The following is a 20,726-nucleotide window of genomic DNA, read 5'->3' as shown; positions in this document are numbered from 1 at the left end:
TTTTCCTATAATTCGGGTTTTTTTGTTTACTTAGGTAGTTATGAATTTCTCTTTTGAAAGCTCCACTGGAATCTGCTAATACCACTCTCTAATTAATACCAAATCTAAGGACAGAAAGTAAAGGATCCTTCATTCGCGACATGATGGGTGAGGAGAGGGCATTGATAAAATTGGAAAACAGGGGTTGGGGTTGGGGGTGGGGCTGCTGATGAGATTGGAGAATGGGGAGGGAATGCTTGTAGGGAGGAGGGAAATGATATATTACTGGGAAGAATGGAGGTGCAGTGAATCCCACACCCCAATTGTGCGAAAAAGCTTTTCTAGCCTCATATTCACACAACGCTTTAAAACTGTGCTCTCCAGTTCTCAATCCTTTTTTTATGAGTAGGAACTGCTTCTCCCTATGATATCTCTCATGATTTTGAAACTTCTATTAAATTTCCTTTTAAACTTCTGTTCTCTCAGGGAAACAATTTCAACTTCTCCAAACTTTCCTCATAAAGTGAAATGTCTCATCCCTGGAGCTGCTCTTGTAAGCCTTTCCTACACTTTCTCTAATGCATCCATGTCCTTCCTACAGTGTGGAGTCCAGAACTATACACAATACTCCAGCTTAGGTTTAACCAATGTCTTAAATAACCATTGCCTCCTTTCTCTTGTACTTTATGCCTTCATTTATGAAGTCTTTATATAACAGCTTTTTCTACCTGTCTTTATGAAGAGTCACTGGACTCAAATTGTAAACTCTGATTTCTTCCCACACATGCTGCTTGACCCGCTGAATTTCTTTTGCAATTTCTGCTTTTGTTTCTCTCTACTTGTCATGCCATCTTTAAAGATTTATGTACATGGGCCGGCCAGGCCTCTCTGCTTTTGTGTACTCTTTATAGTGGCACCCTTTATTTTGTATTGTCTCCCCATCCTTTGAATGCCCTAAGTTCACAACACATCCACATCTTGTATGCACAAATTTTGAAATCACATGCAAGTCTAACTCATTAATGTAATCCAAGCAAGGTAGTGGTCGAAATATAGGTCCTCAGGGATCCTCACTACATACTGTCCTACAGGTCAAACAAAAACATCATCATCATTCTGCCTCCAGTCACTCACCGGGTGTTCTTTTATTCCATAGACTAACTCTTCTAACATGTCTGTTATGTGGCACTTTATTAAATGCCTTTTGCAAATCTACATCCACTCCATCATCAACTATATTACCCTAATTAATTCTTTGTTACCTCATCAAAAAAGGTGATTAAACATGAATTGACCTTTAAATCCACGCTAATTTTCCTTAATTTATCCACATCTGTTCAATTTCATCCTAAATTATCATTTCTTAATTTTTTTTCAGAATTAAATTGTTCAACCTATAGATATTGGGTTTAAACTTACAGCTTATGTTCATCAAGGTTGCAACACATGCAATTCTCCAGACTTTTGCTACCACCCCAATGTTTGAGAAAGATTGAAAGATTCTGGTCAGTGCCTCTGTAGTTCATACCTTTATATCTCATTATCTTCAATACAAATGATTTAGTCCTGGTGACTTTAAGTCCAGCCTGCCTAATACCTCTTCTTTATCAATTGTGCTAGGTCCATGAAATGTATTAAGTACATTCTCTCTCACTATCACTTGGGCAACATTTTCTTCCTTGCTAAAGCCAAATATAAAATACTCATCAAGTACCTCAGCCATGTCTTCTGTTGGTCCATAATTTGCACTGCCATTTACTGTCCTTATACCATTTATATGGCTATATTAGACTTCTGGATTTCTTTTTACATTAGCTATCAGTTTCTATGCATACCCTCTGTTTACTTCACCTTCGATTTCTTTCCCATTTGAAATTTTAATATTCAGCTGGGTTCGCATTTGCATTAGCAACTTAAAATCTGCCATAAACACCATTTTTCTGCTTTTATCTCTCTTTTGTCATCCAGTCAGCTTTGGCTTTGTTTGTCCTTCTTTTATGCCTTGTGGTAATATACCTCAAGTGTACACAGTTCATTTCTTCCTTCAAGGTAGTCCTAGACGTTAGAACTGTGCACTTTCATCAAATGTGATCCGGCGATGAGAGTTTAAGAATACGATTTCATCAAAGTCATGTTGGTAAATTGCATATATCTAATGTGGGAAAAGTAATCATCTGCACTAATGACCATTCATTATTGCCACAGAGTCCAGGTTGAAATCAGGATGGGAGAAGAATTGGACATGGCAGCAGCAGAATCCTTGGCAAAAAGCTTCCTGGTAAAAGGTCCTTGACCCAACCAGAGCCATGTCCACACCCCGGACTCACTAGCCAGTAGATAGCTTCCTGACGACAGAACTCACTTACTCGGCTCGCTGCTCCTCAAATCACAGGCCATTTCTATCCCACAATTACTGCTGAAATGCTCACCCACCAGCAAACACAAGGGAAAACCAACCTATTTGGAGGAACAGTTCCTCACTTTCTGATGAATTCAAGTTTTCTCACACTGGTTGCCCCTGTGAATAAATTCTCCTAGGCCGTTTTGGGTCAATTACCTGCTACCCTCATTGTATTTTGAGTTCTGTCCAACATATGTTGTCCAGGTCTCATTATTGTAGAAGAGTGCACTGAGGATAATCTCTTACTCAGATTGGAAATAAAGGCTGCAGATTTTGCAATGTGAATGTTGATTTCAGCATCAAGTGGTAGATAGCAGATGATGGTGGAGTCTAGATAGCTAAATCTATCAACAAACTCCAGCATCGCATTGTCATTGTTGATAGATGGTGATAGCGCATTGTCTGGGACAATGTGTTTACCTTCCTGATACTGATGGTCAAACTCACTAGAAGCATGAAGCAGCTTTTCTATCTGCTGCTGGAGGTGTCATTGGCTAGTATTAGCATTCCATATGGCACTGTACTAGAAAACGATTGGTAAAGTTGCTGTATGGAATGCTTACCAGACCATATTGCTGTTCTCTCATTACAGGGACAACTGGGTGTGGTTTATCATGCTTCAGTTGAGGGGAAAAGCTGACAAAGAGAACCCTTAGGGCAATTCCAGCTAGTGCAGGAATTGAACCCATGATGTTAGCATCACTCAGCATTTCAAACCAACTCCACAGCCAACTGAGCTAACCAATACCCTGAAAGAGATGGAGAAACAAATTTGCAAGGAAATTACAGAAAGGTGCAAACACTTTAGTTATTGCCAGGGCACTGATTATTCATATAGTCTAGAATTGTAAGTATGTAAAGATTAGAGAGGGCAAGAGTTTCTGAATGATCAGGAGAATTTTCTAAATCACTAAGTTTCTGGTCCAGTGAGGAGGCATTGCTAGATCTGATTCTGGGGAATGATGTGGATCAAGTTGGTCACCTTAGTAAGAAAACAATTAGGAGTGATCATAGAATCAGAGAAAGGTTACAGCACAAAAAGAGACCATTTGACTTGACATGTCTATGCCAGTTCACTGTGAATTGAAAGCATAGTCCCACTCTCCCACCATTTCCCCTAGCATTGCAAAAATTCTCTTCAGATAATTATCTAATTCCTCTTTGAAAGCCACAATTGATTTTGTCTCCACCACACTCTCAGGCACCACATTCCAGACGCTGACCACTTTGTGAACATTTGCATTCCTGCAGACCTCTGGCAATGCTGCTGGAGCTGAGGAGTAGGTCATAGTATAAAGGATTTGGTAACACAATCTTAATATTTAAATACTAGCAAAAACCCACAAAACATTTGCGGTCTTTTTTTTATTGCAACTGTATTTCTTTAAGTACAGGACTTACAGTTTTTCTTTCACTAAAGATGTAACAGAATCAAAATCTTTCTATTTGGAAAAAGGCTGTGTGTAAAAACAAGCCTAGGAATATAAATATAAAATTCTGTCACAAGTCTAGCGTTGGTGACATTCTTTAAACATTCATAGAAAACAATTGGGAACTCAATTCTCCCAAGCTGAAAATTCAGATTTACATTTTAAGAGTTCATTAGTATTCAAGGAATTAAATAATCAAGTTTGCCAGAAGCTGCTTGTTATAATTTTACTATCCATCATTGAAGAAATCAGCTTCATAATTACCATCCTTGTTCCATGACAAAGTCCTTGTTTAGGATTTGAGTTTTGTAACAACATTTTAACTGCTCCCTCCTTGCATCTAGAATCATATGGTGCAGCCCATTGTGTCTACACTGCCAAAACTACACTAAATTCACAGTGGTCCCACTTTCCATCACTAGCTTTGTGCAGTGGCACATCTTTTGGAATTGATATTTGTCATTTTCTTTATGCATGGTGTCAACTTTGATGAATTCGAATAGCTTTCCTGAAACCACTTTATTTCAAATAATAGGTTGCATCTGCTATTAACTGCCCCTGTCATTTCAACCCACTTAACCAATTCCATAATCTCCCATCCCTCTTGGCATCTCCATCCCATTTCTCCCACCAATCCCGTCCCATCCTTCACTGGTACAATCTCACCAGCTAGGGTGACACTGTTATTGAGCTCCTTGTTCCCTCCAACTGTTTCTTTCTCCTCCAAATGTCCTTTATCTCACTAGGGCCACAGATTTTCATGTATTCCAGTCAGCCATGCACCCCAGGAACTGTCCATCAAAAGTACCAGTCAAAAAAAAATCTCCATTAAGCAGACAGTCAAAGCAAACGGGACAGATAAAAGCTTGAGTATTATATTGAGAAAATGGAGTATAAGCAGAATAGATTCTTAAGTACTATCATCTTCTCGGACTCTTGTATACTACATTCTGATCTGAGTATATTTTTTTCTAAAAATGAAAATATCCAGATACGCTACCTTTCAATGTCTCCAAACTATTAATACTCCACACAAAAGAATGTTCAGCATAGGCTTTAGATGATGATCTAGGATTAAATAGTCTGCCAACATATGATTAATTGGGGTACTTTGGTGAAGGGCTGCAGTATTGCTAGCAACTATAAAATTTTACCACAGCAACCTTCAGAAAAGAGAGCAATTGGAAAAGGTTCTGCCTGTATAGAGGAGTATTGGTTCTGACACAAGATGCATCCACAAATTAAGATTAAGCAAATCTTTTAGATAACCAAGGAAGTTGCTATGTAACCAGATTTGAAGAGAAACATGCTGAATGTCAACAAAATGCAAAAGGAAAACATAGTAAAGCAGTAAATACAAGATAAATATGCCTTTATTTTCAATTTGTTAAAACCTGAAATGATCTGACCTTGTACAATAAAAGGCATTGAAAATTGTTGAGTTATATTTGTAAATATTCAGCAATCCTTTTCTGCTTAGCATGGTGTCTTTGGATGAGAGTGATACGTCTGTAATGTCATCAATGCAGTTAAACATGTTTTCAGTGCTTTTGCGCTGCAGTATGAAATCTCAGAGCAGCTCCACGGCCTTTGCAGCTTCAACTGATCAAACATGAGCTTGGGCGTTCATCAGAAACTTCAGAGTCAGTGGTATCCTCATGCTGAAGAATGCACTACATCTACAATGGCCTCTTCTGTCAGTTCCTTTGTGCAGCGAACAGTGTTGCTCACCTTGGCATACATTTCCATGGTTGACTCTGCAGAGATTGCAAAAACAGCATTTCAGAAGTGTACAAAACAGCCTGGTCATTGGGTTAGTTGGCCTTGCCCTGCTCCCACTTGTACTCAGCATTTTATGCAAAAGTTACTGGTTTAAACCCTGTGTGAATGAAGTATTTGGTGATTGTGACCTCCATCAACATCTCTCATGCCTTCTTTATCATGATCATAGCCTCTAGAACAGTTGGGTGTACTTCTGCTTCCTGTTTCTTCTCAATGACTCCAATAACATGGGGGATCTCCTTTATCTTTTTCAATTTCTTACTCATCTTCTTACATATTTTGTCCACACCACAAAACTTTAGAAGCTCATCCAGATGGTTTTACTCACCTCTTAGTGCATGCTTCACAAAGGAATGTGGCTTCAACCACATTAGTAAACCTTTCACAAGGGATCAGCAACATACTTACTGGAGAGAATACCTGCACGCCAAACTGTTTCAAGATGTTTCACTTTGCATTTCAAAATGGCTGACAGACTCTATAGTGGAATCTCCCTTTCCTTTCACTAAGCATGGTAAAAACAATGACTGCAGATGCTGGAAACCAGATTCTGGATTAGTGGGGCTGGAAAAGCACAGCAGTTCAGGCAGCATCCGAGAGCAGTAAAATCGACGTTTTGGGCAAAGGCCCTTCATCAGGAATACAGGCAGAGTGCCTAAAGAGTGGAAAGATAAATGAGAGGAGGTTGGGGTGGGGAGAAAGTAGCATAGAGTACAATAGGTGAGTGGGGGTGACATGAGGCGTTCTTCCTCCAGGTGTCGAGTGGTGAGGGAGCGGCAGTGAAGGAGGCCCAGGACCTCCATGTCCTCGGCAGAGTGGGAGGGGGAGTTGAAATGTTGGGCCACGGGGCGGTATGGTTGATTCGTGTGGGTGTCTCGGAGATGTTCCCTAAAGCGCTCTGCTAGGAGCCGTCCATTCTCCCCAATGTAGAGGAGACCGCATCAGGAACAACCGAAACAATAAATGGTACCGGTGGACGTGCAGGTAAAACCTTGATGGATGTGGAAGGCTCCTTTAGGGCCTTGGATGGAGGTGAGGGAGGAGGTGTGGGCGCAGGTTTTTCAATTCCTGCGGTGGCAGGGGAAGGTGCCAGGACGGGAGGGTGGGTTTTTATATCACCACTTTCCACTTCCACTCTCTGGTCGACACTCAACACTCTCACAGGTTCAGCCATACTTGTAGGGTTTGAACATACTTCTACAGGAAGATTTTGTTGTTGAATGATCGCTTGCCCAGAACTTCAGTGCAGCCTAGCTCTGTTCCAGTTGGAGATGGTCACATGCAAAGTGCAGCCATATGATAGGCTTCCACAAGTTTCACTAATCCAAAGTTAGCAGCCCAGAACTTCAGGTGATCACTGGCACCGTTCTATTCAATATGTTATTGTGTTGGCATGAATATCTGACTTTAATACAATTTTAACTTTATATATTTTTCCTTACAGATAACATTCATAGTATTTAAAATAATTAAAATATTTTTCCTTATAGAGTACAGATAATGTGCAGGTGTCTTCTTCCTAGGATAGGGGATTTCAAGATTGGGGGGGGGGCATATTTTTTAAGGTGAGAGGAAAAAGACATGTGAGGCATGTGGTTCATGCACAGAATGAACTTCCAGAGGAAGTTGTGGATACAGGTACATTACAAGTTTAAAAGGCACTTAGATAAGTACATGAATATGAAATGGTTGGAGGGATATGGGCCAAGTGCAAGCAGGTGGAATTAGTTTGGTTCGGGATTATGGTCAGTGTGAATGGGTTGGACCAAAGGGTCTGTTTCCATGCAGTGTGACTCCAAAACCAAAATTCTGCGTTATCTGAATTTCACTCATCATGATTTCACTGTCTTCAGATATGTGCTTATATTTAGTTCGTTGAGCATAGAATCACTGCTTTTCTGACTGGACATACGCTTCAATATTCTTACTTGTGACTTTACCCAGATGTGAAACATTTCTGGAACGTGTTGACCACATTAACATCTGTGCTAGCTTGGCTTCCTGCTACATCTACCACTGTGTAAAAAGACTGGAGATTACAATCACCATTGCTCCACTATCCTATGTGTGCTTCCCATTAAGTTTCATTTTATTGGCCAGACTGAAATTTAGCCATGAGAAATATTATTGATCATAATCTGAAATCTGCAAACTTTAAATGCTATCACGTCATAGATAATTAAATCATTGTGACTTAGTACTGTATACCAAAGATACATTTCCAGTTTTGAAATGCTGTTGAATTGAATACTCAGCTCAGAGAAATGTAAATATGATGTTAGGAAGTGTTCAGAGTTAATACAGAAAATTCTGGAAGCATTCAGTAGGAGTGGCAGGGGAAAACAAAGGTTAATCTTCAAAGTTTGTGAGAAGATTTGTAGCTCGGGTGCTTGTTGTGGCTCTGTTCGCCGAGCTGGGAATTTGTGTTGCAAACGTTTCATCCCCTGTCTAGGTGACATCCTCAGTGCTTGAGAGCCTCCTGTGAAGCGCTTCTGTGATCTTTCCTCCAGCATTTGTAGTGGTTTGAATTTACCGTTTCCGGTTATCAGTTCCAGCTGTCCGTTGCAGTGGTCGGTATATTGGGTCCAGGTCGATGTGTTTATTGATTGAATCTGTGGATGAGTGCCATGCCTCTAGGAATTCCCTGGCTGTTCTCTGTTTGGCTTGTCCTATAATAGTAGTGTTGTCCCAGTCGAATTCATGTTGCTTGTCATCTGCGTGTGTGGCTACTAAGGATAGCTGGTTGTGTCGTTTCGTGGCTACTTGGTGTTCGTGGATGCAGATTGTTAACTGTCTTCCTGTTTGTCCTATGTAGTGTTTTGTACAGTCCTTGCGTGGGATTTTGTACACTACATTGGTTTTGCTCATGCTGGGTATCGGGTCCTTCATGCTGGTGAGTTGTTGTCTGAGAGTGGCGGTTGGTTTGACAGCCAGACTACTGCGACCATTAGGACTCACAACAGCACACAAACCAACAGCCACTCTCAGACAACAACGCACCAGAACGAAGGACCCAATACCCAGCATGAGCAAAACCATATACACACAGTTCAGAGGAGGTTCACTATATTGATCCCAGAGAAGAAAGGTTTGTTGGATGAAGAAAGATTGAACAGTTTAGGCCTATACTCTTTAGAATTTAGAAGAATGAGGGAAGATCAAATTGAGGCATTCAAGATGATAAAAGAAGTGGATAAAATAAACAGGAGCAGATGCTTCCTCTTGTGGAGCATTTCAGGACGAGAGGTCATAATCTTAGGACAAGTGGGGGGTGGCAAATTTAAAACAGAGTTGAGGAGAAACTATTTCTCCCAAAGGATTGTGAATCTGTGGAATTCACTACCTCAAATGGCGGTGGATGCTGGGATAATGAGTAAATTTAACGAAGTGTTAGAAAACTTTTTAATTGGTGATGGATTGAAGGGATATAGAACGAAGGCAGGAAAATGGGAGTGAGGAGCATATCAGCCATGATTGAATGGCGGAGCAGACTTAATGGGCCAAATGTCCTAATTCTGCTCTTTTACCTTATGAACTTTTTTGATTCTAAGAACCTGCAAATTTCTAATCAAAGTCTCCTGGTATTAAAGTTTTACCAAATAAACACTTCTGCTGAGGTCGGAGTGGAACTGGAAAAGCACAGCAGGTCAGGCAGCATCTGAGAAGTAGGAGAATCGAATTCCTGATGAAGGGCTTTTGCACAAAACATCGATTTTCCTGGTCTTTGGATGCTGCCTGACCTACTGTGCTTTTCAGCACCACTCTAATCTAGATTCTGGTCTCCAGCATCTGCAGTCCTCACTTTTGCCTACTTCTGCTAGGGTGACTCGTCCCTGAACTGCACTAAATTCCTTTGGAGAGGAGAAAACTCAACCTTGCCTCTAAATTCAAAACTGGTGTCTTCTGAACTTAAAAACTTGCACAGATTCTGCTTATCTAAAAACACAGGTCAATGCTCTATGTTTACACTATGTGGCGAACACAAATATCTTTCCATTGGCACAGTGGTCAGCACTGTTGCCTCACAGTACAAGCGATCCAGGTTTGATTCCAGCCACGGGCAACTGTGGAGTTTGCACATTCTCCCCGTCTGTATGGGTTTTGTCCCACAGTCCAAAGATGTGCAGGTTAGGTGAATTGGCCAATTTAAATTGCCCAGTGTTCAGGGATGTGTAGGTCACAGGAAATGTAGGGGAATGGGTTGGTGTGGACTTATTGAGCCAAATGGCCTGTTTCCACACTGTCAGAATTGTATGAACACCACAAGGGTCCACAGTCACCTCATCTGACAAAATGTTGAATTTGAAGCACTGTTATAGAAGGACTCAACATTTTTTAAAAGAAACTCTTCACATAATAACCAACATCTGCCTCTATTTTCAACTCCAAACATGACATGTAAAAATACATCTCGTCACAGGAAATAACAAAAACAACAAATCAGCAAATAGTATCCTGGGCTTTAGAAAAAGGTAGAGTACAAAAGCAGGACAAGTGTCATACACCTTGAAAAGTTCATTGTCTGCCATAACTGCAGTATGTTCTAGTCTGGGCGACACGGTAGCACAGTGGTTAGCACTGCTGCCTCACAGCGCCAGAGACCCGGGTTCAATTCCCGACTCAGGCGACTGACTGTGTGGAGTTTGCACATTCTCCCCGTGTCTGCGTGGGTTTCCTCCGGGTGCTCCGGTTTCCTCCCACAATCCAAAAATGTGCAGGTCAGGTGAATTGGCTATGCTAAATTGCCCGTAGTGTTAGGTTAAATGTAAGGGTATGGGTGGGTTGCGCTTCGGCGGGTCGGTGTGGACTTGTTGGGCCGAAGGGCCTGTTTCCACACTGTAAGTAATCTAATCTAATCACCATGCTTCAGGAAGCACACGGGCTCATGAGAAGTTGCAGGAGAGATTACTAGATCGGGAAAGGTTTGAAGAATTTTCCTAGGATATTAAGATGAGGATTTTAAAATCGCTCTCTTTCAAGCAAGGCAGTTCAATTAAGATTTGATAGTCATCCACAACATTGAAGTCTAATTTAGCTGAGGTAGACAAAATGTTGCTCCCATCATATAAAGATTAGAGGACAGCTAAATCTTCAGATAAAAGACATAGGGAGGTGGTATATGACCTGGAACAAGATTGGTGAAAATGAAGATCAATTATTTAATGCAATTCAAAAGAAATTGGAAGGGTACAGGCATAGAGCAGGGCACTGATTGGAATGCTCTATGGAAAGCCAGCAATCTAGTTGAGACAAGGGACTGCTTTCTGCACTGAAATAACAAATAACTTTAGAACTAAAGTTACACCACATCATTAGGTCCAGTTAAATAGTAGCGAATGCATAGATTGCTTAATAACTTGTTTTTATCATTCATTCATGAGATGTGGGTGTTACTGGCTAGTCCAGCATTTATTGCTCATCTCCTGTTATTACTGTTAAGAGTTAGCCCATGTTGTTGTGGCTCAAGTATGACACAGACCAGATCAGATTCTTGCCGAAAGGACATTAGTAAGCCTGATAGCTTTTTATCACAACTAGCAATGATTAGATGGTCACTGCCACGCCAAAACTGTTTATTCCAAATTTTTATTGAATTCAAATTTCACCATCTTCCAGGCAGTCTCAAAGTTACGTCCCCAGAATATTAGCTATGATGCCAGATTAGCAGCCAAGTGATTCATAAAATACATGTATTTATGAAACAATAGATTCAAGTGCTACAGAAGAAATGGGTACAGAAACTGTAGGAATATACTAAAGTCACAACTTCCAACTAATTCCATAGCTGGAAACCAAGAATATGGCTGCAATCCAGCTGTACATTTGGGTTTCTGATGCGAATCAGTCAAAATAATGCAAGTTTACCTTTAGAGGACTTTTCCCTCCAAACTGCCAGTCCCAAATATTTCTCAGTTGAAACAGTCTAGCATCTTGCAGGATTGTGCAGCTAGCAGCAAAATGGATCAGCATTTAACCCAGCAATTCAGCCATTTTTGTTCTCGACCCACTCTTACAGCTGCTGAGAGGTGAGGTGCTTGGGGAACAAATGGTTGCTTGACAAATAGTTAAGGGCTTAGGTCGGTAAGGGTGGAGGAGCATAAAGGGAGTCGAGGCACTAGGGAATTGGAGGGTGCTAGCTTCAGAGATGGCTGTCAGGGTATTTTGTTGGGAAAAATCAGAGGGATGGGTGCGGCAGTCAGTAACATGTTAGGAAGTGTCACTTTAAATAGTTGAATTACAGCAGGTTTAATGGATTTGCATGGATAACTACAAAGCAAAGGCAGTTAGAAGCCTCCAATTCTAACTCAGTTGATTACTTTGCAGAGACTTTGCAGTGGGGTAATTGCCTATTGAACATCTCAATCTCCTGGGCAATTTTTGCTGCATCAGGACTTTTGCATGATCCTGAAGTACAACTTCAATCTACACAGTAGCAACTGCCAGTTCCCTAACAAAAGTGCTCGACCACTGTAATATTAAAAAAAAAAGATAAGTTTTCACCAATGAACTACCAAGCATGACTGTATCAACAAGTCTTGACAAGATGCGGAGTTCAAGTTGAGGTTCTGGATGTAGGTTTGCTCAATGAGCTGGAAGGTTCATTTTCAGATGTTTTGTCACCATATTAGGTAACATCTTCAGTGAACCTCCAGATGAGGCAATGCCGGTACTTCCTGCTTTCTATTTATGCGCTTGGCCTTCCTTGGGTTGGTGACGTCATTTTCTATGATGCAATTTCCTGTTCCTTTTCTCAGTGGGTCGACTGGGACAACACATCCATCCTCGGACAAGCCAAAGAGAGACATGCACAAGAATTCCTAGAAGCATGGCATTCCAACTGGAACTCTATCAACAAACATATTGACTTGGATCCCATTTATCACCCTCTGAGAAAAAGAACAGGTAACGACATCACCAATGCAAGGAAACTCAAACATATAAAGAGAAAGCAGGAAACACCAGCAATGCTTCGTCTAGAGGCTCACTGAAGATGTTACCTACGATGGTGACAAAACATTTGAAAATGAACCTTCCAGCTTCGTGAGCAAACCTACACCCATGACTACCAAGTACAGCCTGCGTTGACATTTTGTAACTCATCCACATCAGAAAACAGGATATATATATATTGTTTCTCCTTGTGGGTGCATCTAGGACCAGTGGACATAATCTCTGTAAGGAGTCATCCTTTCCTGGGACGACAAGACTAACATGTGATCGGTTACCAATTATAATCACTGATGTGGATGAATGAGGGAGGAGTCTCAAAACCTATAAAATTCTAATAGGACTACACATGGTAAACAAGGATGTTCCTGATGATCAGGAAGACCAAAGCCAGAGGTCAGTTAAGGATATGGTATGCACCATTTATTACTAAGATGAGAAGTTTCTTCACCTAGAGTGGTGAGCTTGGAAAATTCACTGCAAAGAAAACAGATAAGGCCAAAACATTGAATGTTTTCAAAGCGTTAAATACTTTTTTTTAAAAAGAGCTAAATGGATCAGGAGGAAATAAGGTACGTTCAGCCACGATTACACTGAAGACAACATTTTGGGTGCAACCCTTCTTTGGGAGTGGGGTGGGTGTAGGGACAGCTGCAGATAAAGGGGGTGGCAGGGTCAGGGTGGCGAAGTGGGAATAGGTGAAGACAGGTAGAAGGTACAGGAAACTTGAAGTGCCAAATGGTATACTCCCGTGCCATTTTAAAAAAAATGTAATGACAAATAAGGAATTTTCTTTTGAGGGTGATGAATCTGTGGAAACCTTTACTACAGAGGGCAGTCAAGGCTGAATGACTAATTATACGCAAGGCTAAGGCAAATTTTTAATAATTAAGGGAATCAAGGGTTATGAGATTAAAGCAAGAAAGTGGAGTTGAAGATATCAGATTAGCCATTATGATTAGATTAGATTCCCTACAGCGTGGAAGCAGGCTCTTCGGCCCAACAAGTCCACACCAACCCTCCGAAGAGTAACCCACCCAGTCCCATTTCCCTCTGATTAATATACCTAACATTATGGGCAATTTGGCATGGCCAATTCACCTGAACTGCACATCTTTGGAATTTGGGAGGAAACCGGAGCACCCAGAGGAAACCCACGCAGACATGGGGAGAATGTGCAAGCTGCACACATTATCTCAATGAATGGTGGAGCACACTTGATAAGCTGAATGACTGACTTCTGCTCCATATCATATGGTCTTATATTCCAAATCTGAGGCAAACACGAGACTTCGAACCCTACTTGGCAAGTAAAACAGTAATACATTGAAACTGTGTGATTTAATAGATATGGTTAACTCAAAGTTGTTACTACTTTATTGTTATTATGAACTCTGCAATGCACCATAATTGAAAATCCTGGCCGTTGAATCAGGTTGAAGAATAATACATTAAACTGGTAAACCAATTGAGACCAATTTGGGGAGGGGTATCTTAGTTCAGTGGTAACATTCTTGACAGTCAGAAGATCGTAAGTTCAAAGCACTGAGCATACGATTCACGATGACACACCAATGTTGAGGGAGTTCATTACTTGTCCTTTTTGGAAAATTTTGAAGTGTGAGCCCATCATATGCACATAAAACATCCCCATTTTACTAATCTCTTTCACTATTTAAGGTGGTTGCACTTTCAGGTTGCATTCCAGAATAGGACAAAATTTAGCCTGATGCTCAAGAACTGTACTGCACTGGCAGAGTTGTTTTCTTTGAGACAACCATTAAACCAAGAGACTGTCTTCACCTCAGGTGAACTTAAAAGATCTCAGTTCTATGGCAAAAACCAAGTGAGTTATCTTTGGTGTTCTAGGCAATATTTAGCTAAAACTAATTCTGGTCTTTTACAAATTTTATTTGAGAGATTTGTAATTTTGCTGCTATGGTTTGTTCAGTGGTCATACTTCAAAGTTGCTGTTTGCTTTGATGACATGATATTGTGAAAGATGAAATGTAAATCCAAGTCTTTGCTTTCATTGGAAAAACACTGGTCCTGATGACCTGAGTGAGGTTTATACCTCAATCTTACAGTTTAACTGTTAGCTTATGTCATTGTCATCAGGACAAAGCAGGATAAAAATTGGTTTTGTCTATATTACATAATTTATTTGCTGTGGAAGTGCTTTCAGTGCTTTTTCTGCGTGAAAAACCAACATTTTAATCAGTTTGTAGTATCATCGATACCCAGCTTATCTAAGAATTAATTGATCAATGTATCATTTCTCCACTACTTATTGCTAAACTCAAATGTGTGCACAACCAACAGGTTACTTTGCCCACACTATGTAATGAGGATATAAAAGAAAAGACAGACTCCTTTTCTTGATAAAGCATGTATTGAAAATAATCAAATATAAACACATTGTATAAGAATACTTACAAAGTATTTAGTACAAAAGTTTATTTGTCAAATACTTGTCACTCTTCAAGTTTTCCTCAAACCATAAAATAAATAAATTCTCACAAAACAAGATTGCACATAAATTTTGACCAGCCTCAGAACTGATGCACTGGCATGCATAAATTTTAGTGTTCCAACTTTTCCACTGCAGTAGATTTTGTCTTCAAGTATGTTAATACATAAAACAAAGAGTCTCTGCAGCAGCAAGTCCACCACACTGAATATGAGAAAGGGTGTTATGCAACCCCTCCTGGAATCTTCACCTGGCAAAGCAGTCACTTTGGACTTTCTACCAAGGCAATAACACTTTTTTCTGTGAAACCTGCTGCTTTTGAACCTGTAATAAAAAATCTCAAACAGAAGTTTAACAAGGGAGGGGGAGAAAAGAAAACAAAAAAATTGAAACTGCCTTATTCATGTGCATAGAACTGCACTAAAATTAGCCAACTTTACATGCAGCAGTTCGTATAAAGACTAAAGACACACGACATTTAAAAAATAATTCATCATTCTGAGGTACCATACTTACGGACGTGATGTTACGACAATCTGACAGGGCCCAGAGGCCAAGTAGGAGTTCATTGATCTTGTTTTGGGTCACTGGTTCGTAAACTCCAAGATTTTTGACCACGTAGAGAAGAAAGCCGTTGAGGAGGACATGTGCATCTCCACTGATTATTATCTGCATTTGCAGATAGCAGCTACAGACCAGCCAAGTCTTGACGAGCCACCTCTTTTACGTAGGGGGATCGGGAAACATTTTTACGCTCTGTAATCATTGCCCTCTGTTCTGGGAAGGGCTTAAATTTAAGAGCTCATCTAAGCTGACGCCAATCTCCTGACACCTGGTAACTAGTTTTCTGAGATTATCAGTTTTACCTCCTTCTGAAGCTTCAAACAAGAGTTGCTGAAAGAGATAGGGGAAGCACTTAAGTAAGACCTAGCCACCAATTAAAAATTACCTTGTCACTGGAAATGGTTGCGTTTATAACAATGTATTTTTTTTTTTAAATTCATTCATGGAATGTCAGCACTGGCTAGGCCAGCATTTACTGCCCACTCCCAATTGTAAACTAGATCAGAGCTCAAATACCTAAAATCATATCTGTACAAAATCTAAATATAGAAAATAAAAATCAAAGAAAAATATAATGGGAAACTTTACATCTTTCCAGAGCGTTGCACAAAGGGGTAACTTCTTAAGTGCTCGCTGGTAAAGCTGCCGAACCTGAAAAATAGCAAATGGCAAGTGGGAGCACTTGTGTGGAGATACTCATGGGAAACAATAGTACAGAACTGCTACAAAAGCCACAATTATTACATGAAAAAAGACTCAAAGTAAATCTGTGAGCAAAGCTACCATTTAAAAGAAGGGAAAATACTCAATATATACACAGCATTATGTACATACAGCAAAGGAAGTAGAAAGTGGGTTGGAAAGTTGCTGTGAAGTCCATATGGCTCGATATTATACTGAATGCTGGAATAGACAACTGGCATCATGATCTACATGTGTTCTTATAGCAAAGAGCAACAGTGAGCTGCATTACTAATCAGTCAATCAAAACTTGCAAAATCAAAACTAATTTTTTGAAGCAGGAAGACAGGATTGCCTGGAATGTAGTCTGCTGCACAGAAGTAAAATTATTACAATTTGATTTTTAAGTTACATATAAGAAGTTTTTTAAAAAATTGTGCATAAGAACATTAAAATGTGAAACACATGCACTTACCTCATTTTGATGGTCCTTCAACATGCTTTCAACAGCTATGGCTCTAATGCAAAGAAAAACAAAAACACATTTAGTAATATTGAAACTTCTGGATTCGACTTTACAACACTAGAAAGCACCACACATTGGTTTACAAAGTGGGCGGCACGGTGGCACAGTGGTTAGCACAGCGCCAGAGACCCGAATTCAATTCCCGCCTCAGGCGACTGTGTGTGGAGTTTGCACACTCTCCCAGTGTCTGCGTGGGTTTCCTCCGGGTGCTCCGGTTTCCTCCCACAATCCAAAAATGTGCAGGTTAGGTGAATTGACCATGCTAAATTGTCCGTAGTGTTAAGTGAAGGGGTAAATGTAGGAGTATGGGTCTGGGTGGTATACGCTTCGGCGGGTCGGTGTGGACTTGTTGGGCCGAAGGGCCTGTTTCCACACTGTAAATGATCTAATCTAAGGATCTAAAGAACTTTCTTCAGAGGTTTAATTTAAAAGCTACAAATAAGGGAGACAGCCTTAGGAATATTAATTTTCATAAGGAGCAAAAATGAACAATTGTTCCATTGCTTACTTACTAAGTCTGGCATTAAACAAAAGTTTACTAATTGTTCGATTGACAGTCCAACTTCAGATTTCTTGATTGCTTGACAACTGAGTAAAATCTTACCAAAAGTCTCAAGCAACTTACTCAAAATCAGAAAAAAACAAATATCAATAACAGATTAACTATTTAAAGTTAAATTTTAATAAATTAGTAATAGAAAAATAAAAACATGTTATTACATTTTCCAAATTGGCAAACAGATTGGCAGAGAATGTGTAAACATATTCAATTGCAGTTTGAGGTGCTGGATATTACCCTCCTTCCATTCCTGTTCCAGTATTCTGCAGGGGAAAATGAAACAAATAAGTTGAAACAAAGACATATATTATGAATCACTTTGCAATTCTTAGAAAACTACAACAAAAGATTCAACATTTTCATCTCAGGAATTAATATTTTTTGCACATTTACCTTAGTGCTAGTCCAACATTAGTTGGCATAATGGAAGGGAACCTTTCCAAAGCTTTGCAATGTTGGGATTGGGGAAGGCAACTTAGATAAAAGGAAATCACCTGAAAGAGAGTTACATTCAATTAATCTAAGTTAAATAATTCTTCAACAGGAATCATGTAAACCAGTTAAACAAGCACCACTGTAAATAAATGGTGATCAGTAGAGAGCCTTCAGTATTAACGCCAAATGAAAATGTTTCGAAATTTCACATTAAACTTTATAACAGGTAGAAGCTTCCCACCATTTTGTTTATTTTACCCTAAGGAACATGAGTGAGAGAGAGAATGAAGTACATAGGATATTCATGTCACACGTATTATTGTCAGTAAAATGTTCAGGCTTTAATGGCCAGAATTTGTTAAAAATGAGGCACCCTGTTATTACAGTAAATACAACAGAAACATTAACCAGCCACAAGAAATTAAACAGGAAAAACAGACTATACTTTCAGAGTTCCTCGGGTGCTCCATTATTTCCATTCTATTAGTATACAACTCAAGAGTTTCAGCATTCAAACACATGCAATGGCATTAAATTGTAGTTGCTCAATAGCAACTCAAACTTGTGTGAAAAGATTACAATTTGTTCAAACCAAAGTGCATTTTAAAAAATAAGTCTAATTACCAGTAAACATTATCCTGGTGCAGAAGAGTTTAAGCATGCGTGACACCATATCATTTCTATTATTCAGTGTTTTCAAAAATTCATAATTTATAATGTTTCCTCTGAATTACCCTTTTCTTTTTGCCTCTATCTCACTTGGTGCATTATTCGTCACAGCACTGACTATTCTAACTTATGATTCAGAGATGCCGGTGTTGGACTGGGGTGTACAAAGTTAAAAATCACACAACACCAGGTTATAGTCCAACAGGTTTAATTGGAAGCACACTAGCTTTCGGAGCGACGCTCCTTCATCAGGTGATTCCTGATCACCTTCATCACCTGATGAAAGAGCGTCGCTCAGAAAGCTAGTGTGCTTCCAATTAAACCTGTTGGACTATAACCTGATATTGTGTGATTTTTAACTTTATTCTAATTTAGACTTCCTAGATCAGATTCTGCACAGTTCAGGAAAGACTGTCAGAAGAGGAAAAACAGTAATTGGGAAGCAAACCTTAACTGAATCTATGCAACACAGATTATGCACTTGTATACTGAAAACAGGAAGGCAAATTATCATCTCAATGGTGATAGACTGGCAAAGGGAGAGAATTAGAGATAAAACTTACAATAGCTGCTGAAAGTAAGCATGCATGCAGGTGCAGCAGACATTGAAGACAGCAAACGGTACATTGGTCTTCATAGCAAGAGTATTACAGGATGAGCAGGAATGTTAAGCTGCAATTGTACAGGGCTCTGGTAAGATCACTACAGTATTCTATGCAGTTTTGATCTCATCTATATTCTGGCTATGGAGAGAGTGCAACAAAGGATTGTTTTGGTGGATTCCTGATCCAGACTGACTTCTGGGATGACGTTCACTAAAGTTTACAAGCATGAGAGGGGACATCTCAAGTCTATAAAATTCTAATCAGATCAGACTGGATAAATGCAGGAAGGATGTTCTTGATGACTGGCAAATCCAGTACGAGATGTCACAGTCTAACGTCATGGGGCAAGCGTAATTCTCTACCATAGAAAGCAGCTGAAGCCTACACATTGAATGTTTTCAAGAAGTAGTTAGATATAGCTCTTGGGGCTAAAGGGGTGTGTGTGTGTGCGCGCGCGCGTGCGTGCGTGCGTGCGTGCGCGCGTGCGTGCGTGCGTGCGTGCGTGCGTGTGTGCGCGCGTGTGAGCGATGTGGAGGTGTGTATTGGAAGTAAGCAGGGGCAGGGTGCTGGGTTCGATGTTCAGCCACAATACTCAATGACAGAATAGGCTTCAACAGCTGACTAACCTATTGTTGTTCTTATTTTGTATTATTGATACTTGAAAGCTGTACATTTTGGAAATTAAGTTGAGCACTGAACTGCTAATTGCATCAATTAAAACTTACGTTCAACAAGCATTGAGAGGGGATCACAATAAGCGTTCCACTAGGAATGAAATGACACATGCCTGCGATTAGTCCAAGTTGTAAATATTGTTTAGTGAAAGCTACATGCCAAGTATTCAGAAAACCACAGTTTCTGCAAGAATAGTCTCTCATACTTAGCCAAGGAGAAGCAGACGTCAGCAGTGATTATAGGCTAACGTTCTTCCCAAGGCATCACAGGAGATTTCCCTCTCTTCCTCTAAAAGCATTTTTACTACATTGCTGCACTGCGAGTACCATACCAGTCAATTTCAAGCAAAACTCACATTTGGGCACAGTATGAAAAGCCCTCTATGCATGACCTATTCAGTCAGTAAGAGCAATAATATGGAGAATAAATGCTTGCAAGTGATTTCCATGAGCACAAGCGTACTGACATCATTGCCAAAAGGGTTGCAATGAGTGGCAAACACCTCCCAAACACTGAGAAAAGAGAACAGGTAAATGCTTGTGGTTCACTAAAACTATAAACAGAACACAAGGTAAATTTGTAAAGGGAATATATGCGTCCCCTCAGCTCCACAGTTGGTTTTAGACTGCCTCCCCTGGTTCCCACTCCAGATCACCTGACCTGTCAAAGGGGCAACAGCCCCAACCATATACATGACCGTGTATACTGCAAAGATGTGGATTCTTAACTAGCCCCATCAATCTGAAAGAATCAGGATCAATTTTTCCCCGTTTCTTCTTTCTTTCTTATTTCTCACCTTTTAATGAAGTAGAGGTTGTACTGACTTTCAGCTGTGTCAACCTTTATAGAATCACAGAAGAATAATAGAATCCCTACAGTGTGAAAACAGGCCATCAGGCCCAACAAGTCCACACCAACTCTCCGAACAGTAACCACTCCCCTATCCTAGAGGCCCTACATTGCAGAAAGTAGTAATTTGGCCCACTAAGTCAGCACTGACCC

At 40.1% G+C, this 20,726-nt stretch overlaps 1 protein-coding gene across 1 annotated transcript in view; it reads right to left on the bottom strand.

Annotated features, from left to right (window-relative positions):
* Positions 1 to 14,913: 14,913 nt before the first annotated feature.
* LOC122559440 (zinc finger C3H1 domain-containing protein-like) overlaps positions 14,914 to 20,726 on the bottom strand; it is a 68,018-nt gene continuing 62,205 nt past the window's right edge. Inside the window, exons 31-35 of the mRNA XM_043708889.1 lie at positions 17,734 to 17,834; positions 17,502 to 17,603; positions 16,731 to 16,773; positions 16,163 to 16,225; positions 14,914 to 15,904 (exon numbers count right to left, since the gene is read on the bottom strand). Of these exons, the coding sequence (XP_043564824.1) occupies positions 15,773 to 15,904; positions 16,163 to 16,225; positions 16,731 to 16,773; positions 17,502 to 17,603; positions 17,734 to 17,834 (441 nt within the window). The 3' untranslated portion in view covers positions 14,914 to 15,772. The remainder of the gene's footprint in view (positions 15,905 to 16,162; positions 16,226 to 16,730; positions 16,774 to 17,501; positions 17,604 to 17,733; positions 17,835 to 20,726) is intronic.

This window comes from Chiloscyllium plagiosum, chromosome 19 (genome assembly GCF_004010195.1).
Source record: "Chiloscyllium plagiosum isolate BGI_BamShark_2017 chromosome 19, ASM401019v2, whole genome shotgun sequence".
Lineage (NCBI taxonomy): Eukaryota > Metazoa > Chordata > Chondrichthyes > Orectolobiformes > Hemiscylliidae > Chiloscyllium > Chiloscyllium plagiosum.
Note: the sequence above shows the minus strand (reverse complement) of the source record. Positions and strands in the feature narration are given on the sequence as shown.